Source organism: Pholis gunnellus (genome assembly GCF_910591455.1).
Source record: "Pholis gunnellus genome assembly, chromosome: 22".
In the NCBI taxonomy this organism is placed as follows: Eukaryota; Metazoa; Chordata; class Actinopteri; order Perciformes; family Pholidae; genus Pholis; species Pholis gunnellus.
The window spans coordinates 2,978,081-3,004,170 of NC_136549.1; the positions used below are offsets into that span (position 1 = coordinate 2,978,081).

A 26,090-nucleotide genomic window follows, 5' to 3' on the forward strand; every position below is an offset into this window, starting at 1 on the left:
ATTTTAACTTTTTTTTTATTGCCGGAACAGTCAATCAAATAAAAATATTTTAGATGTTTTGTGCATCGTTTTCAATGTATTCTGCCCGACATTAGTTATTTTGGAAACACTGAGAAATGTGTGGCTTTGAACAAAGTTTGACTGCACAGCATGAGCATCTAATGATGGTGGGCCAGAAGACAAGATATTCAAACAAGCACACATTTTGTCATATTCACATTACAAATGCAAACTTCCATCTCTGCTCTGTTTTATTGGAAAACATCAGGAGTTGGACTGAGATCTAAATATGATGTCAGAAATGTTTGTTGCTGTGCAAATGCTGCTTGGTTTAACTCCGAAGGGTTTGCAGCTTAACACTAAACCACAAGCTAAATGAATTCAAAGCAGACGCTGACATGCATCTTAACATTGTCATTGAGTCTTGCACCTCTGAAATAGCACTTTTTACTCCCTTAAGACAAAGTATTCATTTAAGTCTGATAAGGAGACGGAAAAGAATGTCACACTTTGCAGATGATGACCCACAATTTCTATCCAACATTCTGCTTGTGTCTACATTTTGTGACATTTTGCTTTGGCCTCCTTATTAGGGAATTTGACCTCTATAATTGTACTGGTTGATGGTGGTTCAGTTTCTAATAAAAAGTGCCATTTCAGAATGCTGATACTCCATCTCATGTGTGTTGAGTCTTAAATGCGATGCCATGCTCTGTTGTGATATCGCTAGCGTGTGTTTCATGTTCATGCTCTACTCATTCTCATGCATTTATTAATCTGCTTTTCTGTGTGCATTTGTTTTGACATTGCGCTCTTCTTTGTTTTTTGCTCCATGTGTTTCTGCATGCGACTCGTCCATAGCTTTGTACCAATGGCTAGAAGCAGACCGCCAAGGCCGGGATCCAGCCACTGCAGCCACAGGTAAACGCCACCAACTGTTCCAAATGTTCATCACGGTTCGCTACGCTGTCTGCATGCCCGCCTGCTTTTCCTCAGTCATTTGATGACTTGACAGAAAATACATGACTTGAGACACGACTTGGAAGTTATAGACTCTGGACTTGACTTGAGACAGGATTACTGTCTGTCTGTGTTCATTTTTGTTTATAAAGTTATACGTTTTTTTATTTGATTACATTTATTTCATTGAATATCAATTATTATATTGCATATTCAATTCCTTGTCATCATTTTTGAACAGGTTCAATAAATTAGCCAATAATATAATTATTAGTCAAGTACTCATACCTTGTTATTTCTCTTTATAAAGACAGGATACTGCAGGTCAGACTGCAGGATCTAGTGAGGGACAAAGTGACCTCGGACTTGACTGGCCTTAACTAAAGACGTGACTTTATTTGACATAACCTTTGACTTGAAATAAGTTGGCCAAGAAAAAACGACTTGAGTCACATGTCTAGTTACATCAATATGAAATCATTTCAAATTACTGATTGAATCCATAGTCCGTTAGCTTTACATATTTCTAAGTGGTAAACTAAATCTCAAGATTCAGTTTAGAGCAGTAATCCCCTTTTTAGTTTTCTTACTGATCCCCCCCCCCCCCCCCCCAAACAAACGACCTTCAGCCGTACAGAAATGTACACGTAATGACAAAAGTGGTCCAAGTGCTGGTCCTTGTGGAACACCACATTTACCCTGAGATGTCATGATAACTACTTTTGTGGGGCGATATGTTGTCCCAGAAATAATTACGGTTAGAGATATTATTTTTCTTTTAAGATCCTTTTATGCCACTGATATGATAATAATGCATACACTGTTTCAAAGGGCAATGCTCTTTTAATTCTAAAGAATATTCAGACGGTGGAATTAAAATGTGAAAGAAAAATTTGAATATTCTAAATAAATGAAACATCAATAGAATCAAACCACAAAACCAAAACATTTAAAAAAAATGGAGACTAAGGCTCTTTTTAACCAAAATGTGTAATGTCTGCACAATCCCAATTCTTAGAAGGGTACATAATACTCTGCTGTTTATTATGGCATCATGCTTGCTAAAATGTCAGTGACGTTCTTATGTGAATAAACACACATGTAGACATAGCAGGCATTATGGAGGTCATGACCATATATGGTACGATAAGTCGATAACTTAATTATCTGACAGGCCTCAATGTTACCTGGATCATATCTACATTGCTCTATATGCTAATAAAAAAGACAGAGTGGAAGAAAATGCCTGGATTCAAAGTGAGTTCACACAAAAGTCATCATCACTGCAATCAGCTGATATTAGAAAAAAATCAAGCAAGCAGCTTGTGACCCGGAGTCAAGATGTTATGTGATGGTGTTAAGTTAACCATCTGGGGAGGATGACGATGCCACATAGACAACCTTTTACACTTAAGCAATAGCCTGAGCTGTGATCACAACATATCACGGTCTGAAGGGAGCTATTGCTTTTGCAAAACGGTTATAAGAATGAGAATTTATTTCGGTTACATTTACATAATAGTATATTTACATTATTTATTTATTTTGTATTAACAAAATTCCAGTATTTAAATGCCTCAACTGTTAAAGTTAGAATTATGGTCAATGGGTAACTGTATAATGAAAAGTATTTATAAACAATACAATAATAGAAACAAAATAATAAACTAAAATAATACAATTAAATAAATGTTAGTTTTCCTTATTGTACCGAAAACGTACTGAACTGTGACCCAAAAACCGAGGTACATACTGTGAATTGTGTGTACCTTTACTTATTGATTCATGCTCTCCATGTTATACATTACATTATCTGTCTTTATTTACAGTGTTATACTTGTAGAACTAGGTGAAGTTGCTATCCATGATTTGATTTTGAGAGATAAATCCCCCAATTATTTACCTCATAGAGAAATCCCTTCAGTCTTCATTAGATTTGTGTTAGGCTGACATCACGTCTGGTCTCCACCACTTCTACCTGGATTACTTCCATCGTTACATTTCATCCTCTAAACCACCCTCTCTGCTTCATTTCCTTTCTTCGTTGTACAGTATTTGGGTCAAATTTTGTCTGAGCTTGTTTCCCAAATCAGTCTTTTTTTTATCTTCCGCCCCTCTCTTCATGCAAACTCTCGTGAAAGAAATGCAGTCGTCCTGTTTCCCTGCCTCCAGGTTATTGTTGTGTTGTTTTCTGTCTGTCCCTGCTTGCAGACTGGATTTTGGGGAGTTAATAAAAGTAAAGGATGGAGGGCTTAATCAGAGTGAGGCTCTTCTTTTCTCTTTCTTCCCCTCTTCATCTTTTCCCTGTCATTTTCTGTTTGTTGTGGTTAAAGACCTCGAGGGGCTTCAGAGAAGACACAAAGCCCCGGACCTCCTGGGTCACATAGCCAACTAGTGAGACCATGATGTGTGTGTTCTCTCTCTCTCTCTGTCTCTCTCTCTCTGTCTCTCTCTCTCTCTGTCTGTCTGTCTGTCTGTCTCTCTCTCTCTGTCTCTCTCTCTATCTGTCTCACTCTCACTCTACCTGTCTCTCTCTCTCTCTGTCTCTCTCTCTCTCTCTATCTGTCTATCTCTCTATCTGTCTCACTCTCACTCTCAATTTAGTTTAGTGAGAAACATTGAATGTTAACACGGTTGTGTTCATTCACGAGAAAGCTCCAGAGGGTGCCTGAAAAGGAATATCACACGACACGCCGGCATGTCATGTCTGTCACTACATGGTCATGCGTTTTCAATTCCCCTGCTCTCTGTATCGCGCACGGCGGTGTTCCGCCCCGATCCGCGCGCACGATGCAACAGTCGCTCACCTGCGAGTAGCACGCACGTAGCCCCCCCCCCCCCCCATAATCGTGCGGCCCTAGGTCAAACGATATGTTTAGTGATGTGGCCCTCACAGGAAAAAGTTTGGGGACCCCTGATATAAAACCTGTTAATAGGATGTTGTATGTTAACGTCTAGATGAAGAGCAGATATCCTTTACCTGAAGACCAACAGCCTTTGCTCGTCTAAATCTACGACGAAGGACTATAACACTTCAGGAGCAAATGCATTAACATTCAACATTAAAACGAGAACCATATCCAGAAATTCTGAAAATAGCAAAACATAATACAGCTACAACAAGAAATCCTGGAAAGAACTCCGATAAAATACGTATAGAGCTCAATTGATAAAGAGTTAGACTGTGATGAAGTCAATTGCCTGGAAGAAATAGATGTAGTGTGATAGTTAGGTAGTATAGCCTGCTCTGGTGCATGGACAGCTGTTGTCTCTGAAGCAGCTGTTGGGGCTGTCCTGCATTAGATAGTTTGTCTGTGCTATGACCTGTCTCACTCTCTCTCACTCACTCACTCACTCACACTCACACTCACACTCACACTCACTCTCTCACTCACACTCAGTGAAATATGTGTCCATAGAAAAAGTCGGGGCTGTTTAAAATATGTAGGCTTTAATAGATATGGTGTTATATTGTAAATCCACAGTATTTTTCTACTGCCTTTTCCACCGTCCACACTATCTGATGCGGCACTAAAGATGACACAATTTGCATTTTGGTTAATTGTTGTTGGCGTTTAGATTTTTACAGAAGATGTTGCACTTCAATAAAATCAGAGAAATAGGCATAATGATCAGCTTCTTTGGAGGTTGACCAGTGAGGAGAGGACTGAAAGAGACCTCAGGCTTATTCAAGTTGTGTGTGTGTCCAGCGAGTTGTGTCCTGATATGGGAGACGAGGGAAATGTAGAGCAGTCCAGCTGCTGACAGAGAGGAATCTCATGCATGCAGTCAGAGTGGACGTCAGTGACACACACTGTTGATGAGGTCATCCTCCCTGAGCCAGTGCTCCTGATTCTACACAGCTTCATGCTTTTGTTTCTAAAGCCCCTCTCCCACTGGACAAAAACAACACTGGCTTTGGTCTTCAGTTGGAAAAGTTACAATCGTCATTCATTCCCGGGGCATAAACGGTATTTAATGGCCCCTATGCCAGTGCAATTCTATGTGATGCATGTTGAAGTGAATATATCATAAATAAAATCAACAGGTGTTTTTACAATTATTGGAATTTATTAACGCACAATACGTTCAATTACCATGCTCTCCTCAAAGCCACCAGACTCCAGTCAGACAACATTCATTTTAACACGCTGATCATTGAAACATACTTCATTCACTCGAAAAGAAACAGATAAAACTCATCAAAACTTTTGTTTCTATTTTCCACTGTTCCAAGAATCACGTAAATGAGTAAATATAAACAAAAGAAAATGAACCACCGTAGCAGTTGACTAAACCTGTTATTCAAAAATCGAACAGCAAGGTAAACTTGTCAGTGCTCTTTATGCATCCATGTGTCTACTGCTCTGCTGACAGTGGGAAAGGAGTCCATCGCCTTTTTTTTGCCTGTTTTCAAGTATTTAAAAAACCTGCATAGCGATAATTTTGATGGAAAAAGGGTATTACAGATTTTCCCTCTGACACTTCCCTGATCGTTTGCACCAGAACCACTCAACTATATAACACACAGAAATATACTTTATATCAAACGGAGAGAAAGCTTTACACGAATATGATAGATTGTCTATATTGGCGGTTGTTAAACTTGACATACCAGCTGGTGGTCATGATGCTGATGTGTTGACCAATGCATCATTGCGTTTGTCTCTGCGTCTTCTCGTCCGTCCAGGTGAAGACTTTGAGCAGAACCCCCTGAAGAGGACGTTCAAGTCCAAAGTTCTGGCACGCTACCCTGAGAACGTGGAGTGGAACCCCTTCGACCAGGATGCCGTCAACATGGTAGGTGGACTGTGCCATTATATTATGTAAAATTAGTAGATGAGTGGCAACTGTAGTGAGTTAATATGTCCAGCAGGGCAGGAAGAGACTAGAGGTATCAATTACAGAGGATACTGCAGATAATTTAAACCAGTATTTTGTGACGAAGACACTTCTTTGTTAGGAGGAAAAATGTTGAGCATTAAAGGCCATGGATCAGCATACATAGCCTTCTCAAGGGATCCTTGGTAACGGAGCGATCATATTTATTAAAATATTTTGCACTGTGATAGCGCTACGTTCTTATGTGAGTGCTGTGATTAATAAATGTGTTCTTATGTTGGTGTTATTTAGTCTTTCTGAGGCTATCAAAGAGATGCGCTCCAATGTTCCCACAAAAATACTCCCACAAAACTAGACATATGTTGTTGTTTTTTTATGTATTTTGCATAAATAAAGCGTAAAAATTACTTTATAGAAAAAAGTTAACACTGAAGTTGAGTTTGTTTAGGTGACTTCTGTTACAGATATTGGTAGTTTTGTGTTACACCCTTAATGATAACACATCGTTCAGTGTGGAGCGTGCTACCTACTGAGCAAGATTGGGAGATGGAAAATAGAATTGAGAGAAACAACAATAACAGTGGTAGAGCAGGGTCGTCCTTCAATCAGAGGGTCGGCTGCGTGGTCCATGTCGATGTGTGATTGGGCAAGATCCCCAAATTGCTCCTGTAGCTGTGCCTGTGGTGTGTGAATGTATGAATGTTAGTTAGTCCTGATGGGCAGGTGGCACCTTGCATGGTAGCCCATCCCATCAGTGTATGAATGGGTGTGAATGGGTGAATGATGACATGTAGTGTTAAAGTGCTTTGAGTGGTAAGAAGACTAGAAATATTCACCATTTACCATCACTCTGTACCTTATGTTTCACCGTATCACATCCGGAGGAGAAAACAGCGTGAAGAGAAATGATAAACAGGATGTGTGGATACATACGATGAATATAAAGTCCTTCTGTTTCACAGAACCAGACCTTGAGAGTCATTGAAAACTCCTTTAGAAGTGTGATTGTGATGCTGAAAGTTCTAAACTGTTGGTATGGTGACCTTGACAGGAAGAACAAGAGTGCGCACGGTCACCTCCCATTTTTCCACCTGCCCTGGCGTCAGCGCTGATGAATAATTCAGCCGCGCTTCTTGCCTTACGTCGGCATGGAAACGGGCCACCGAAACCCGACACCCGGGTGATTGCGAAATTCTCTCTTTCTCTGTCTCTCCTCTTTCCTCTCTTCTCTCTCTCTCCTCTCTTCCTCCCCTTTCTCTACACGTCCGTCACCCGCTCATCCCATCATGCACTCCTCTCTGTAATGTTCTCATCCCAGCTCCTCCTCCACCTCCTGTTGCGAGGTGAGAGAGGAGGAGGATGGGGGGGGTGTAGTCACACTTCTTGTCATGCCGATGAAGCCTCCGTGATTATTGTTTTTAAACCCCAACAATCACACACATACACACACACGCACACACAACTTGTGACAATTTGTGACATTTTCCACCCACGCTCTGCCAATTATTTTCAACCACCACAAATGGATCTCTAAAACATCCGAAATCTCCAATTTAAATGGAGAAACAGTTTTCATTTTGTCTGATGCTGTCACACTGTCACTCAGGCTTTCTCTGTAACCATCAAACAATGCTACTGCTAAAACAAAGCTACTTCATCAAGAGACATAACATGTATTGGAACAGAAATCCCTCTGCTGACTGAATGAATTATTGGCTAATGAACCCTCCTTGTTTTGAACAAAGACTTTCACTAAAGAGACTCACTAAAGGAAGCAACAAGAGGGGGATGACCAAGCCGAGGTATAAAGAGAGAGTACCGCTTTCACCACGCTCTGAGAATTGACAGTGTGACGATACTGCCAGAGAGTTTTGTCTTGATCCTCCTTGGCAGTGAGATTACAAAAATAACACGATGGTTTATGTTGAAGAAGATAATGCCTCATTTGCATATTTAACCATACATTTTCAGAGCACCTGTAATACAGGTAATCAACTGGGGAAGTTTCATAGTGATATTCATTAGTTCATTTTTTTACCCTATACCTAAATGTAGAAATTGATTACAACAATTCCTCTGATTAGTTTAGTCAGACTTTTCATTCATTATCAAATGTGATCCGGTTGTCTGTTACAACCATAGACTTTATTTAAGAAGTAGTCATCGTGACGTCACTCATAGGTTTGTGGACTGCCGTTTTGAAGTCTTGATTTTGGTGATTTCGCCGTCGCCATGTTGTTTTTTTGCAACCAATGAACGGGAAGTTACCATATTTGTAATGTGAAGGAGTGACTTAGATATGCCGTATAAGGCTCTTGTAGTGGCAGCGATCTGTCAATCATAGTAAGCCCGCCCTAAAGCATACTCTGCTGTATGGTCTATTTGACTCTAAATGGACCATCATTTACTAAATGAACATCATGCTGTATTGAAGAAGACTTGAAACTAGAGATTGAGACCATAAACTCATGTTTACAATGTTTACTGAGGTAATAAATCAAGTGAAGCCCCGACCGGCTGGTTAAGACGAGTGAGGAGTCAGCAGTCAGTAACGCTATAAAACGATCAATAAAATGGGTTTTTCAAAAATTGCGAATCACCGCAAACAAAAGAGGTTGTGAGTTCAAGATTGGCCGGGGACCGACTGACAGACACACACACACACATGCACACATTCAACCAAACCTATCTCCCGGCGAAGATAACAATCCACTTAAGGTATTCCCTCGAGTGTGGATTTGTCTCTTTGTAATGACTCTCAGTTGTTAAACACTAATTATCTTTAAAATATTTGTAGTTTAAAACCACTATGTGTAGACTTTCAAAATATAGTATCAGAAAAGGCCGTGTGGTAGACAGCCATTCATGATTCTACAGTTCTCACCCCACAGAAGAAGAGCTAACGTAAACCACAGCAAACAAAAACATAAAAGTAAAGAAAATAGTGTTTTTAACTAGAAGTGACAATATCCTGTGTTGAAGTGACTCCTGTCCTCTCCCGTTCCCCTGCAGCTGTGTATGCCTAAAGGCCTGTCGTTCAGGACTCAAGCGGACCAGCACGACCCGCTGTTCCACTCCTTCATCATCACAAAGGAGGACGGCTCTCGGACCTACGGGTTTGTCCACACCTTCTACGAGGAGGTGACCAGCCCGCAGATCTGCTCTGCCATGCAGACCCTCTACCAGATGCACAACACGCAGAGTGCCACTGCCAACACCCCTTCCTCCTCCTCCTCCTCCTCCAGCATGGACTCCCTGGCCAGCAGTTTAGACGAGGCCGACCCCTCTACCTCCTTGTCCCACCGGGCGGGCGGCTACGACTCATCGCGGGACACCCTCTATGTGTCTAAGGCCCTGTGCCTGATCGTGCCCATGCCCTTCATGCACGCCTGTCGACGCTTCCTATCGCAGCTGCACAGGGCCGTTACATCAGCCACCGCCCCTCCGCTGCCACTGGAGAGCTACGTTCACAACATCCTGTACGAGGTGCCGCTTCCAGCTCCGGGACGCTCGCTCAAGTTCCACGGCGTGTACGAGCCCATCGTGTGCCAGAGGCCCGGCCTGGGGGAGCTGCAGCTGGCCGACTTCCCCCTCGCCGAGGCCTTCAGTCTGCTGGGAGTGGAGAACCTGGTCCAGGTCTTCACCTGCACCCTGCTGGAGATGCAGATCCTCCTCTACTCTCGTGGTAAGAACACACGTCAGACTTATCTTAGCACCATCAGGCATTTTTGAACATACACACACACAGACACACACTTGCAAACACACACAATGACAACTGGGATTTGAATATGTTAATTAGTTCGAAATTTCACTTTTTTTCCTTTTGATCCGGAGTAAGGACACAAATTATACATTGTTTCCTATTTTTGTTGTCATCCGTTATTACAAACATCAAGCAGTGTTAACATGAAATCATGCAGTCTGACAGGCAACTCACTCACTGTACAGTTTGGTGATGTCATAGTGCATCATCAGCACTACATTGGCACAGGATTAATAGTAAAGACTGGACCTCATCAAATTGGATGACACTGAGGAAAAAGCAATATGAAGAAGAGTGTCCAGGAATGTTAGGGATAGAATAGTTTGTCGACAATTCACTTATTTTTTTATCGTGATTATAAATCTTAATTGTACAGCACAATATCACAAATTCCAAATTGTCTCAGCGGGCTTTACAGTACAATGTACGGGATCCTTGGACCCTCATATGTATAAGGACAAACTCCCTTTAAACGGAAAAAAAAGGAACAAACCTCAGAGAGAGCAACATGGACAGATTGTTTTAAGAACGTGGTTACCAAATGATCTACTATAACTACATACATACTACATTGCTTAGATTTTAATAGTAGATCATCTACAGCAATGCATCATATTCTATAAGACCATTGTATGTTTGTAGTGTCAGTACAGTACATTATTTATCCTCTGAGATGTATTGCAATCTGAAAACCACCTCTATATCCTAGCGTCTGTGTCAGAGTGACCGTTTCAAAGACGAGGATTGTAACCAATTAATTGCAGAGATGCAATAGCGACTGGAAAACTAGACTCGCAAGTGAAAGTTCGTGAGCAGAAGAGCAGTGATGGAGATCATAGAGATCTCTTTATTGGCAGTGTGAAGCCGGCGCAAGGCGCATGCCAGAAAATGGTCACGGCACTTGATCATGCACCTCTGGTTATTCAACCTGCTTCTCTATAATGCATGTAATACTTGACTTGTTTCTTTACAGGGCTTATATAAAGGCAATAAAATATTCCATGAATATGAGATATGAGTCAACAGTTAATTACAATCCCTCCTCGGCATTGAGGAGGTTGGTTTATGGCGTTTTGCCGGTTACACTCGTTGCCTTTTCGATTGTTCACAGCTATTTCTTTTTTTTGTACACCCTCTGGCATTTGGGAGAATAATGCCTCCGTTCATGCTCGGAGGCTCGCGCTACGGTGCCAAGCGAGTATAAACAAAGCTGTATCAGTTATTCTGCTTACCAACACAGATGCAGCATGGAGGCAATTAAGGTACTTTAAAACCAATAGCATGTGATAGCCACATTTTAAAGATGTCTCACTGCGATAAAACCAAGCCGTTTAAGGTGCAGTCACAAAACGTTAAAGGTGTGTAGTTGAGATTAAAATGAAGGTCCCGTTCAAAAAAGGAGCGGGGTACGAGCAAGGACGCCGGAAGACGGTCTCCAGTATTTTTAGGGTTAGGGGTTACACGGCCTCTAGTATTTTTAGGGTTAGGGGTTACACGGCCTCTAGTATTTTTAGGGTTAGGGGTTACACGGCCTCTAGTATTTTTAGGGTTAGGGGTTAGGGTGAGAGAACTATGGTAGCCCATCAGTAGAACCTAGTCCAAAAACAATAGATTCTTCATTAATTTCAATCAGACCACTCCGTTGGCAGGGCAGGGGAATCTGCTGAAGAACAAAGTTCCAACACCAACTTCTGATGAAGACAAGATATAAGAGAGAATTTCATTAAATATGCTAGTGGGAGTGGGTGGCTGTTAATGGCAGGCTGTGAGGCTAAAAAAACGTATTCCTAGTGTTCTGTTAAAACTTAGCGGCTCAGAGACAAAAGAGAAAATGGTCTCAAATAATCTTCAGCTACACATGAGGCGAACTGTGCACAGCTAGGTTTCCCTTCATCCATTATTCACAGCTGCAGTGAGGCACCGTTGTGACCCAGCTACTCTGAACTACGCTGCGGACTGAGATCAGCTTTCGTCCTACATCCCGTCCGTCTGACTCTCTCTCGGTTTCACTGCTCCGGTCTGCTCTGCAGAGCACTTTGTAACACTCTCTCTGTTTGTTTAGCTTCTGTGCCGGATGAGTCATGGAAACCCCAAAATAAAACCATGCATCTACAGTAGTCTGCAGCATGCATACAGTATGTGGGCCCGTTCCTGTGGTGCAGACCCATTGCAAGAGGTGAACAAGTGAAATCACACTGCTGGTCTTTGAAATGGGTGAGCTAACTCAGCATCAGTCTAAATCAGGACGTGCAGCTGTATATCCTTCTGAACTGTGTCTGTTAAATGAGTACATTCCTCATGATTAATGGAGTTCTGATGCAGAATACCGGTCATAGTATTATACTATTATGTCATAGTATTACAAACAACGGTGCAGACTTTAAGCATCTGAGAAGGCTCCAAACTTCTGGACCTGAGAGGACCTATGAAGTGAGTGCTTTGACATGCTAGGCGAGAATCAGGTGACTTACAGCAGGCCACTGTAAACTTTGTAACCTATTGTGATCTTCTAGCCCACACACTTGTGAGTTTGATGATGCTATAAGTTTTTATTTAAGAAGAAGTTAAAATGGACACACTCCAATAGGAAGTCACTAGTGAAAATGATGCTTGTAGTCTTTTTGTTTACAACAGTAGCATTCATTTGTTCCATTTAGCTATATTGTTTGTTCTATATAGAGACATTCTGAACAGAGCCATTAGTAAATAGTTTGCTTGGAAACAGACTCACACATTTATGAATTTAGGGGAAAATTCTTAAAAAGTAACTTATATTTATCCTTAAAGGGGTACTTTTAAGCTTGTGTAACTGAAAGTGTACAGCCCAAAATACAGACATATTGTGTTTAGCATCAACTCTGAATAGCTATAAAGATGGTGACCAACAAAATGCTGCATCAGGTGAACATTCATCCACCCGCCCTTACTGTTTGGATGATGTTTGGACAGAGAAAAAACTACAGTAATGATCACATAGCACCAAAATGTCATATTGAAAAAACAAGTCTGACGTCTCATGAGTTTGGACTGTATATGTGCTAAATTTAAGGATATTTGAAGCAAAAGAAGATAACAAATGTTAACTGAAGCGGTCTCAGTGGACCTCTCCATGTCATCATCGGGAATCTCCATTGGCCTTCAGCCCGGCTCTGACTGTGTGACACGTATGTCCAAACAGAGCCTCATTTGTTGGTAACGAAGGAAAAAAAAAAATACACGGAGCATCATTTGGCTGGAGGCAGGATATGGAAGGGTTCAGTTTAGGGGAAATGAGAAGCTGTCATGACCATACAGTATGTTCCCACGCTGCGTTTATCTATCAACAAGCAGTTACACCATGACAGATAGAGGCATCATCAGGTTCAGGTTACTTTTATTGGTTCCCGTAGGTAGACTTGGTAAAAGCTATCGGCCCCCCTACCTGTCCTCACACACTTATCGGCTGTGACAGGGATAGAAAGTGACAGGCAAGGTACTCCTCCAATTTTGGGGTATGGTGGGGGGCTGGGGGTGGTGCATGCAAGAATATCATTTTATGGTAATCAGTTTAGTTCATTTACATTCCTGGCTGCCACACAACTAGTGTGTAAATGCTGATAGAAGTTGCTCTCATTTAAAGGAGGTTTTCACCCAAATGATATAAAACCCAAATGTCTTACTTACTACCACTGGTATAGTATTTGGCCCAAAGCATATGGTATGTTTTTCATGCTTTGGGCTGCACCCCTCAGTTTTGATAGAGGGAAAACTTCATGCTGAACCATGTATTGATATTAAGTCAACAGTTTGTTTCCAACTTTGTTTGCGATTGTCTCTTTCCTGTTTCAACATGAGGATGCCCCTGAGCACGAAAGCAGATCCATAGATAAACAGTTTTCCCAGTTGGGTGTGGTAGAACTTGACTGGCCTGCACTAAAGTGCACTAAAGTGCAGCTAAAGTGTACCATCTCTGCATTTGAAGAACACCTGATGTATGCTGTTCACCACAGACTGCTCACGTCTTCCCTTGTGAGACTGAGCTGCTTATGTTCACCAGTCCCTGATGCACCGTTACAGTTTCACAATGACTCAACATGTCCTGTCCTGTTGTTCAGCATCCCTGAGCCCTGTCTCTGCTGGGGCTTTCTGCAGCACTACGCTTTGCCATATCAGATTTATTCCCTTTTTAAATGATTACATACTTGCTCACCTATTGCAGGCGCTTGCAACTTGTCATATGTCAAAGGGAGTTTCTTTGGCGACCCCGCAAATGGAACACCCTGGGGAAGAAAAATTATTAGTTCAACTGGGTTCAAGAGGAGAAGAGGGTGAAATATATGAGTTGTGAAAGATTATCACACTTTTGGAGACTCAGCAGGTTATACCGGCAAAGTGTTAATAAAAAACAGCTGATACGCTGACGCTAAACTGATCCTGGTGTGATGTGAGCCTGAAAGGTTAGGTAGGAAAAGCATTAGATGTAACAAGAAAAAAAGACGAGAGTTTCAGTTAGACTCCTACGCCGTGTTTCCCACAAAGGGGTGTGTGTGGGAGAAAATTTGAACCTGTTCAGACTTGGCAGAAAGCAAAAACAGACTTGAGCATACAGCGCACACACACACACACACACACACACACACACACACACACACACACACACACACAAACACAAGCTGAGGGTTGTGAGGTGGTTCTACTTTATTTGTTGCATGAGTGTAACGTTCTGTGGGTCAAGAGAAATGGGAAGTTAGCTGATGGGATTGTCATTAGTTCTGCAGGTATTTTGTCATAAACCAAAGTATTGGACGACGTGAAATTTTGGCCTGATGAATCATAAGGTCAGCAACCAAGCAGGTGGTGTATGTTGTCAATGAAAGTTCAGTATGAGCATCTGACCACTTTGCTGATTTTTTCAGTCAAACGTAATCCAAGCAGCGTTAGGTGTCTTTCAAAAACCTATTTGCTGCACTAGCGCATTGGTAGTACTAGGTCAGTGCCCACTGGGGGCTTGGCCGTTAGCAGCGGGCCGATTGACCCTCTGAAGTTCTAGAGAACCGCTCATCACCCGTCGACTCCTCCGCTGTGGACAGCATTCTCGACTCAGTCCGCAGAGCCCTGAAGCCCCGCCCCTGCTGCTGCACAGAGCACTGTTCGCTTTTTTATTAAGACTTGTTAATATTGAACCTGTCGCGTCTCCAAAAAGGAAGACAAGTTCATCCTTAACATGAATGTCTGTAACACGTCATGGCGTTCCATCCAATAGTTGAGATACTTCATCTGGACCCAAGTGGTGAACAACCTTCCACGGTACCGCACCACTAGCATGGCTAAAATAAGAGAAGCGGGTAGAGCCCAGAATGTAGAAGTAGTCCTGCCAATGTCTGCTTTTGTGTTGGTCTCCACTCATCCATTATTCAGACTCCTTCCTGGGCCGTCTGCTACAGTGGGAAGGACAGAGTGTGGTTGTGTGGCTGCTCATCAGCAGAACTGCACAGGTTCATTTGAGGAAGGTGGAAAGTCAAAGGTAACACACCCTGAAGTCAAACTGCAACTATATTTTTTGCATCCACGATTTGGAGTATTTGATCATCGGGAAAAGATTTAAGCATGGAAACATTTGAAGTTGTAATCATTTTTTAGTCCAGTACCAAATGAAAGTACCTAGGTACAAGAAGTGACAAGAAGCAAAGGAATCCTCCGTTCAGCCAAAAGCTGAGGGAAAAAGGAAATGTGTTGACACTGATTTATTGGAGTCTGTGTTTGCATTTTTGACCCTTATCTTGTTTGCATGGAGACATTTCTGAAGTATTTTACCCACTTTACTAGCATCTGTATCATAAGAGCTACTGTTCATACAAAGTCAGTGCATGTCTAAAAGACACATCCTCACTCTCACACACCCATTCTCTCCTTGAGAAGTGAACAAGAAGAACATATGTGCACGTACAAATAGGACACTGAACTAGACGGAACGAAAGCCAGCCAGCAACCGCTGTTCTCTCTGTCTCTCTCTCTGTTCTCTCTCTCTCTCTCTCTCTCTCTCTCTCTGTCTGTCTGTCAAATCCATCAGAATGTAATTCCTCCTGTGTTTAACCATAAACTCACTCTCAGGTTCAATTTGAATCGCTTGATTAATTAAAATCTCTCTTGTCACATTCATAAACCTCTTTCTCCCTCTACTCAGTTCGAGACTCTGCATCGTGCAATAAATTAATCTTCACATGCTCGAAATAGTTAATTGAAAATGCGTAGTATTTTATATACTATGTAAAATTACCTTTTATGTAGTCATCTGAATTTGAATTATTGCTCTTTTACATGCTCCATTTAAAAAGCTTTATTTGTAAAAGTCATTCCTTTGTAATTTGTAAAATCATTTTCAGTACATCTTGCATTTAAAGTACGGTGAAGTTCTTTGTTTTCTTGTCAGCGAATCCCATTTGCAGAGCCAAACCAACAATGAATTTATCCCACTAATTATCTTCTTTTTTTTATCAATGAGCCACACTGTTGACATGTTAGCTTCATCATTATCAACACACACACACTGTAGTTAATTTTGACTCAATCCCACAAACACCTTCCTGCTGCCAGAAATCCTCTCTGGATCACCAAATGTGGATTACTTCACTGCCTGAAATAGTCCCCAACAAATGCACTATTTCCTCCTGTTTGAGTAACGTTTAATAGACACTACAGTGACCAGCTTTTAGGTTTTTAGGAAATTGATTTAACTTTTTGTTTTTTAAGGAACTATATATGTGAATTTTTAGTTTTGTTTTGTTTTTAAGGTTTGCATCTTCAGTAGAGATTTTGGGCCTGGTTTTCATGAAATTCAACAACATAATAGAAACAATAAAACTAATAAATAAATGATAAATAACTTTTCTTTTTGCCGTTTGTGGTAAATGTAAAAGTAACACTGATTTATTTCACTTGAACAGAGCAAGAGCAATAAAGAGGCAATTGACGGCTGATCACTGGGAAGTTTACTCTGCTCATTACTGTGCAGCTTTGAAACCACAGAAACTATTATTAAAATGTATGATTACCCGTTCTTTCCCAGGGCTGGAGCACAGGGATAAGGTGCTTCTTCCGTACATTTTCTGTCAGATTTGTGTTCCAACATCCTACAAGAATAAACCATAGAGAGCTTGTAGATTGTCCCCTTATATTCCTATGATCCTTTCTCCTTCTCTCAGACTACCAGCGGTTGATGACCGTGGCCGAGGGCATCACCTCCCTGCTGTTTCCCTTCCAGTGGCAGCATGTCTATGTTCCCATTCTGCCAGCCTCTCTCCTCCACTTCCTGGACGCTCCTGTTCCCTACCTGATGGGTCTTCAGTCCAAAGAGGGCGCGGACCGCTCCAAGCTGGAGCTTCCTCAGGAGGTACATAGCCGACCTTATGCTTTGTTAACTCCAGGCCTTGTGTGAACCTTCGGGTTGGGCTTTCTCCAGGTTTCAAGAAAGGCTAGTGTTTTTGTTATTTTAGACATTTTGTATTGATATTGTAGTATAGTGATCTTGGCATGTACGTAGATATATCTACAGTCTGTTATCATCACCTCTCATTCCTCCCTCACCCTCCCACTGCTACATCCCCTCCCCCAGGGTCACACAGATCACAGAAAGAAATCAGATGTACACATACAGAAAAAGAAAAAGTAATAAGACTAACAATAGTAGTGACAGTAATAATAATGGTAAATAATTAGGAAAAAGAAAATAATACTATAAAAATTAATAAAGAAAGTAAGGGCTTCAACTATCGGTTATTTTTGCTTTTGAATATCTGCAGATATTTTCACATTTAGGAAGCCAAAAACAGCACCCTCTGACATAACTGCTTTAGAAAACCCCTTCAACGATCAATCGACCACCAAAACAGCTGCCGACCACCCTTCTGTCGATCAGTTGACCAATCATTGCAGCTCTTTAAGTAGGTAACAATCAAATACACCACTATATCTAAAACACTGCAGTGCCTGACAATCTGTGTTCCAGTTGCCCTTTATGTAGAGCATTTGCAATTTATTAATTTAAAGAAAATAAAAGACCCTTGACATAAAAACACAGCTCAGGATTAATCAAAGGTTCTGCTTGATCAACATATCAGAAACTTAGGCCTATTAGAGATATTCTGGTTAATAATCATTTCAATCAGGAGAGACTTAATTAGAATTTAACAGTAATTTATTAAGTCTTTTGTGATTGGACTCCATCCTGAAGTAGGATAATAAAGGGGTAGTGATGCTGAGGTCAGATAAGGCAGAATCCCCCTGGAGGCCAGACACTGGTGGTGGTGGTGGTGGTGGTGATGAAGATGATGATGAGGAGCGTGTGATGCTGACTGAAAGTGACTGGGGTGGAGGAGGGTCACATCTGATTTGAGCTGAAATGACAACTGACAGCAGCAGAGAGGAGAACTTTAACTTTTAAAGTTTGACAGCTACAATGTGATTGGCTTAAGGAAACTGGTTGGTTACTTTAAAGTGAACGCTGACATCAGCTGATCCAACAAGGTCCATTTAGAGAGAATTTCCTCATGCAAAGGTCCATCACAATAATGTCTAACTTTCACTATGGTTTAGTTCCATATATATTGAAATAGCCTAACGGTTGTATTAATGTCTGTATCTAGTCAACAACTGACTGTCAAATCAAATAAAGAAAGTTAAATTTAATAATATCTAAACAATATTTATTGTCAGATTTCAAATTGAACTGGATGAATTATGAATAATACATACTTTAATAATAAATAAATGTTTTTCTCTCGTTTTAAGTAAAATAAGGGCTGGATTAAAGAATAAATTACATAACAGAAAGCTTTTGAAAAATGTGACTCTTAAAATAAATAAGAAAAATGACTTTAACTAGATCAAATTCAGTTTAGTCAGGTGTGACGTGATGTCACTCAAAAAAGCCACAGTATTATATTTTCCTCATCATTTACATCTGTGGTTGTTGAAACCACTTGTTTCAGCCTCTCTGTTGACAGCATTTTTGAGCAGTGATATCATGTGTTAGGATTCTAATGGATCAATCATGTTGGGCTCAGACAGACAGTAAATTGTAAAAAAAAAAAAGAAAAAACTATACCCACAATAGGACAGGGAATTACCTATTGTTCATCTACAAATACACCTTAAGGCGAAGTGGATTTCAATCTCTCCTTTCTTCATTCTTCTTTATTTCCACACTTGTCAGACAGTGAGGATGTGACTGGATCTCAACCAGTATTGTGCCCGATGTAGGGTTACGGTTAATTAGTGTGTGTGTGTTCATGTGTCAAAGCGAGATAAGGCCTTAACAAAGCGGAACATCCAGGCTTCCGGCTTCGCTCACATCCCCCCCCGACTCCCGGCGCTCGTTAATCTGGCACATTCCGTATGGATGCTAATTATCCCAGCCAGCACAGGAGCACCCACAAGGCCCATCGTGCCTCTCCTCCCCTCCTCCTCCTCCTCCCGCACACCGGGATCTCCCCTCCCACCTCCCCAAAGCCCACTCAGACTGGCGGATCTCCCTGTGTTGCTGAATGATCCTTTGAAGTGGCTGTGACCTAGAAATGGGCTGATGATGAAAGAAGCAGAGGGAACTACGGATGTAATTGTGGAATTAATGCCAGACAGTGTTTGTCCTTCTGAACCCTGTACTTCAATCCATGTCTTCTTTTTTTTTACCTCATGTCAAATGATAACACTGTTACGTTTTCATTGCAGAGAAGATTATGTGGCACTGTTATCATCCCTTTTCTACATTGTTCTCCTCTTTTCTCTCATTGTGCGTATTCAATTATTCCTAGTGGGCTTTAGATTCAAACTAGGGCAACGTTTCTGGAGACAAAAAGGGCTTCTGATATGCAGAATTTGTTTGACTTTTTTTTTGGGGACATTTTAGCCTTTATTTGACAGAGTAGAGGCAGAGCGGAAACAGGGAAGGGGGGTATGAAATGCAACCAAGGCTGGAATCAAACCTGGGATCACTCACAGTGCTGTAACGATACATGTCATCATTCACACCCATTCATACACTGACGGCTGGGCCTGCCCATCACTAACTAACCCTTAATATATCTTGCCCAAGGACACATCGACATGGCAAGCGCTCTAACCGCTAACCCTAACCTTGGCTACCAAGCCGCTCCTGCTTGAGTTTTTGTATCATGTTTTTGAATGTCTCCTCCAACATCTGGAAGTGGCTGAATAACCGCAGGCTTTACAAAGGATATTATCCCTTAAACAACGTACATGTTTGATTATGATTGGTTTTTCATCTTCAGTCTTCTGAAAATATAGCTATAGAGAGAGGCTTGTGGTTAACACAAGTTACAGAGACTGTCACGTTTTCTTCTATGAGATCAAATAAATCGGTTAATACCTCTCTGGTGAATTTAGAAGCTTTTACTTGTCTTAAAAAAGGCGGTTGCTAACAAGTGTCTAAATATAACGAGAGAACACTAGTCCTCCTTTATGTCGTGAAGTCATGTGACCATGATGTAGTTCCTTTATTTCCAACTTTTAGCTAATTACTTCTGTTGATTGCATTTACACTTCAGAATTCATAAAATATCTTGCTGAACAAAACTTTTCAGTATCATAAATGTTTGTTTGCCACACAGATTTTATTTTCCGCAATAATCCAGAATCCAGAATCCAGAATCCAATGTAAAAATCCCATTGTCTTTTTCTCAAGGGAACCAGTGATGCTAACTTCTGGGTTGGCCCCTTCAAAATAAGTAATCCTTGCAGCACCTTATTGCATTGCAATCTTATAGGCAGCCCATATATGGTTGTTGGAGATTCCACCAGCACTTAAACACACCACGCACAGGGGTCCAACCTTCAGATTTCAATCTGGAGGTTTTCTATCACTCTCTATCTGTGTTATCTGGCATGTGTACGTCACATGGGTGGTTTTAAGAGGTTTAGAGTGTAATCAGGTCTTACTTTAATCCCATATGACGGTGTGATGCTAACTCCATTATGTCAGATTTAGGTTGATATCCGACAATGCGCTATTATCAATCACACACTGACCTACATTATCTGTACTCCACATGTCTCAGCCCCCCGTCATTCCTCCTCAATATGACTCCTGATAATACCCTCACTCTACACCTCCTCCTTCTGTCAGTGGCACCCAAAGGATCTTTTCATGTTTTGTCTGTGATGTAGACATTATATGTACCAAAAATGTCAGTAATATCAATTCATATGGATGATTGTCTATTCCTGAGCTCAATTGTTGTAGTATTAAAATGTGTCCCGGTCCTAGGCCAACCTGTGTTTTGTGGATATTGACAACCACTACATCGAGCTTCCAGAGGACTTTCCCCAGTTCCCCAACAAGACCGAGTTCATCCAGGAGCTCAGTGAGGTGCTGCTTAGCTTCGGCATCTCCGCCAACACGGGGGCCCCACCGCGGACCCGCACCAGTCCCGGCAGCGCTCCCGGCAGCACCCCCTCCACCCCAGCTAGGGAGCGCAAGACCGTCTCTCTGAGGCAGCTGGAGGACGACGGGCGCAACGGCAACCTCGCAGGGGACGAGCTGGCCGTGCTGGAGCTGCTGCAGGGGAACGCCACCCTGGAGAGACTGCAGGCGCTCACTAAGCGCACTGGGGTGACGGTGGCCCGCGTGGACGCCCTGAGGGCCGGGGTGAGAGCTCAGGGCACCGAGGGGCAAGGGGGCCGGACGGCCGTAGAAGGGGAGGAGCTGAGGAACGCCAAGCTGAACGTGCAGCTGCGGGAGGTGTTCGCCAGCCGCTTCACTACCATGTTCGCCGACTATGAAGCCTTCGTCATCCAGAGTGCCCCGGACCTGGAGTCCTGGCTCACCAACAGGGAGCAGATGCACAACTTTGATAAGGTGACTAAATCTGCACAAAAAAATCACTTCTTTCTGAACTAGGTGTGTTTTTTAAGGGTGCTCCGATCACGACTTTTGGGGCTGTTAACCTATTGTTGGAAGCATGTCAGCCAATACCGATCACAGATCACAGGGTCTATTTGAAGCCTCGAAGCCTATTTATCATGGTGGATTTTTTTTAAATTAAGAGACGAGAAAGTACCATGAAACTGTTTATTTGCTGTCAGGCAATATGTAAAACATATTCCACTCTCTCTCATTAGCCTCTTTTATCCAGAGATCCCTCTATACTGCTGTAAAGTAGATCCCATCGACTTTGCCGAAGTTGTGATGTATAACACAACAGCTTCATTGTTTAGTGTGCGTGTGCATGTGCGTGGTCCTGCTATGCTGGTGATTCCTTTTACACAGACGTCAATTCAGCTCTGTGATTACCTCCACTGCCGGCTTAGCGGCGGAGCAACAACGCCGCGCGCCCCCCTTCCCATTATGTGTCCTTACCTTTGGTACAGAACAGCGAGGGTAAAAGAGGCTTTAGAGACACGTCTCACAACTCCAGTGAAGCCATTTCAGAGGCATATAGAGAAATTGTCCCACTATGTTTTGTGGTTCTTGGAATTGGTCTTTACAAAGACCACCAGTCAAACTATTTTGAACGAATATCAACCGATAACAGTCGGTGGCAGATCCATCAGAGCACTCGTACTTTTTAAAAATATTTTATACTAGCACATCCACTGCCTGCTGGTTCTTAGACTTCATCCACATTAAATTGAATTTTAAAACTGGATTTACCTGTAAAAATGACATACGCCTGCAAAACTGTGCATCCCGGCCACAGCAGTAGGAAGGACAGCCCTGTTATCGACTACACTGCGTTTCAATACAGTCCAACTCACAATTTAATTTGTCTCATTAACATATTACAAACAGCTGAATGAGCGGCATTAAGTGATTTGATGGGTCGTAATCCTGTTAACTAAGCGAACCACACTGTGTGAGCATCTCTGTTGCTGACTATATTGATGTTTAAAATGAATGATTACAAGAAATTCATAAAGTTTACTTCTTAAAGGCAGGGTTAGTAATCTTGAATAACTACCAAGAGTATGCTAGATTAAAAAAATGATCCAAGCTAAAAAACTCTGCCCAGTGTTGCCAACTCTTCATTCACACTCCAAACTTCCTGTATTTGTCTATAGGAGCAAACGGGTGATCACAATTATTGAATCAGCGGTACATCCTTTATGTTCTTGTCTTTAATTTGCCTGAATGTATATACATTTCTCCTCCAGGCCTCGTTCCTGTCCGACCAGCCGGAGCCCTACCTCCCCTTCCTCTCCCACTTCATTGAGACGCAGATGTTCGCCACCTTCATCGACAACAAGATCATGTCCCAGTGGGAGGACAAGGAGCCGCTGCTCCGCGTCTTTGACGGCCGCATCGACAAGGCCCGCCTCTACAACGTCCGCGCTCCCAGCCTCCGGTCCTCCAGCTACCAGAGGTGCTCCATCCTCAAGGAGTCCGGTAAGCTCAGCAGGGAGAGACGCGAGTTAGGTTTTTACTTCACTTGGTTAAACATGAAACATGATTAGAATTGTAACAAAAGTGGTTGGAGGGACCTATCAATCAGGATGGTAGATGTTGGAATCGGCAGCAGGTAAAGACCTCACTCATCAGCGTGCTGCACATGTCTGTCCGTCCTTCAAAGCGTGCCAGTCGTCCATTAGCCAAGGTCAGACAGAATTGCACTGCCTCATGCAATTTAAAAACACACACACAAACACTCGTCTTCTATCTCCCTGTCTCCTCCTCCATTCCTCCTCCCCCTCTCGTCTTTCATTTTAGCGTAGCTAAAAAAAACATACTTTTCACTTCTCTACAACCCGACACAGCAAACACTCCATCAATCTCTGTCTCTCTCTCACACACACAAGCACACACTCTCTGACACCGTCTTACTGCTAGAGTGTTTGCTCAGGCCTGTATTTTCTTAGTTAGCGCTGCGTGTGTTTTCCCTCTGTTAAGCCTTTAATTGGTGCTGAATGTGCAGAGTGAGGCAGGAAGTCCGACTCGGGACTGACTCAGAGTGATGGAGGCCAACAGGGAATCTATGCCATTACCCTACCATAAACTCTAATGAACACAAAATGACAGAATTTGATGTTATGGAATGGTATGAATTCATACTGAAACACTTTTATAAGCTGTTATATAATGATATGTTTGATATATCAGACAGATGACGGACAATTGAAAACACAGCTATGTCTGTAGCTATTTATGACAGTAGAGCAGACAGTAATTGTATCAGCTTTAAGTTTGGCTCTGGTCGGAATGATCATTTTCACCCAGACTCCTTCCCCATTCTTTCAGTGTGCTGTCAGTGTTGATGTTGAGCTTTTCATTGCCATCTGCAATTAAAGCTCAACGAACCCACACTGTTTCATGCTAATGAGCCGAGCGATGTTGAGCTTTAATCACAGATGGCGACCTCATTTGGGGGCGATGGTGCGTGCAGGTAGCCACTCACTCAGACAATAGGCCGCCTGCCTTCCCCTGTGGAAGACTCGTTCCGGTGCCCTCGCTCACTGCTCACTCCAGAACTGGAACCCTGTGGTTAGAGAGCGAGTAGTGAATGAGTCAGACACAGTGTGCATCACCGCTCATGTTTGTCAGGTCTTGGTTTACATGGCTGTCTCTTCAAGCTCAGTCCCACAATGCATTTGAAACGTGTACTCTCAGTGTATGTTGTGCGTTTGTAATAGTTGGACGTCATTCCTTGTCGTTTTTAACATGTGAAAGGTTTAGCGATGTTGCGGTGTTCTCTGTTCTCAGTAATTATGTTTGTTGAGTACAATATTATGTCATCATCACAGTAACTGATTTTAAAAAAGAGACGTAAATAACACCCAAGTTACTACAAATGTAATTATGCATTTGATTTTCTCTGCGTCGACTTTCTATGATTACATGGACTGTAAAATTACCACTAAACTTTTACTAATTGTTCCTTTTCATATTCTTGTTTAGCATTATTTCAGACTTGACAAAGCTCCTCCAGAGCCACAGAGGACTTCAAATAAGTGTTTTTTAAAGTCTGGTAAGACTCACCATCTCAAGTCAGTAGAGGAAACTGACCCTGATGTGTAAAAACAGGTGTACACCATTTCATTCAAATTCAAAGAAAAGGGTCAGAAACTCATAATGTCTAAATTGTGTCTTACAGCCCACCCCTACATCTATCAAATAGGATCAACAAAGTACATTTCCATTAAACAATATATATTTTTAATTTCCGAAGGAGTAACATACAGACATAGATGTTCCCTCTAGCCAACTGTCTATGCACAGTAAACAATCGATTTGATTGGCTCAATTGAGTGAAGCTATTAACCGTATTAACTGGATTAGCAGCACCTGCGATTTATAGCAGTGACCATTGGAGAAAAACAACACAACACTCAGTGAAGATTTTTTTTCTTTATTCATGAATTTGTCAAACATTGGTCACGGATCCCGATAGAACCGTCACTCAGTCTGGGTCCGGACCGCGGTCCACTTTTAGGTGATGCCACATGTATGCAATTCTCCAATTCCCTTCAATACCATGACTATAACTAGACTCCTCCACCAGCTACATTCAGTTGTGCTCCCTGTGACTATGATCTTTGCGTGAGCGTTGGATTGTGTCTCCCCTTACAGCTCAGGCCATCGAGCAGCGGCTGATGAAGATCGACCACACCGCCATCCACCCGCACCTGCTGGACATGAAGATCGGTCAGGGCAAATACGAGCAGGGATTCTTCCCCAAACTGCAGGTCGACGTGCTCAACACGGGGCCGACCAGTAACAAGTGAGTCCACATTCCACATCGGGATTAAAATCCACACACGAAAGCGGCAGATGAAGTCAGCACTTCAGACCAGAACACCTGACTGATTTTGACACTATTGCTTTACGTCATGCTTCTGGAATGGTGTGAAAAATCTTACTTTGTTTGCTGTATTTTAGAATGGACTGAATCAGTCAGAGCTACAATACAAAGTGCATCGTTAAGCAAGGAAATAACTCAAAGTGAACCTGTGCTTTGACACAGGATCCAATTCCAGCTTTTAATCACATTTATCTGATTATTCTACTGTCTGTCCATCTGCCTATCCGACCACCTGCATGAAAACAGTTACACCGAAAAAAGTGAAAGAAGAAGACGCAGACACAAGGATTAAGACAGAAAGAAAGAAAGGAATAGTTCTTCTTTTTAGGAATAACTGTACACTTGTATGTTCATTTTAGTCCTATAACGGACTGTTGAGAGTAGAGAGATGACTAGAAAGGAGGGAGAGAAATGGGGAATGATATGCAACAAAGACTCCTGGTCAAACATTAATCAAGAATGCTGTTTCCTCAATCTGATCTGCTTATGTTTCACTTTGAACAGAGCCAGCTTTGCTGTTTCCCCCTGCCTCCAGTCTTTATGCTAAGCTAGGCTAACCACGTCCTGACTCCAGCTGTGTACTTAAATATTAAGACATATGCATTTTGACTCGTCTTCTCGTATCTCTCTTAAAAACGAAATTGAGTATTGTTATTCACCAAAATGTTGAACTCCTTCTTTAAAGTGCATCAAACAGAAGGGCCATGGAGAAAGCAATGATTTGATAACCTCTA

At 42.0% G+C, this 26,090-nt stretch overlaps 1 protein-coding gene across 2 annotated transcripts in view; it reads left to right on the forward strand.

The window, feature by feature from the left end:
- Positions 1-26,090, forward strand: part of dennd5b (DENN/MADD domain containing 5B) — a 71,707-nt gene that overhangs the window by 26,684 nt on the left and 18,933 nt on the right. Inside the window, exons 2-8 of one of the 2 annotated variants that reach the window (XM_079183865.1) lie at positions 862-921; positions 5,651-5,760; positions 8,815-9,487; positions 16,750-16,937; positions 20,829-21,419; positions 22,715-22,946; positions 25,125-25,275. In XM_079183865.1, coding sequence (XP_079039991.1) covers positions 862-921; positions 5,651-5,760; positions 8,815-9,487; positions 16,750-16,937; positions 20,829-21,419; positions 22,715-22,946; positions 25,125-25,275 — 2,005 coding nt within the window. The remainder of the gene's footprint in view (positions 1-861; positions 922-5,650; positions 5,761-8,814; positions 9,488-16,749; positions 16,938-20,828; positions 21,420-22,714; positions 22,947-25,124; positions 25,276-26,090) is intronic. The other variant, XM_079183866.1, reaches the window with a different exon arrangement.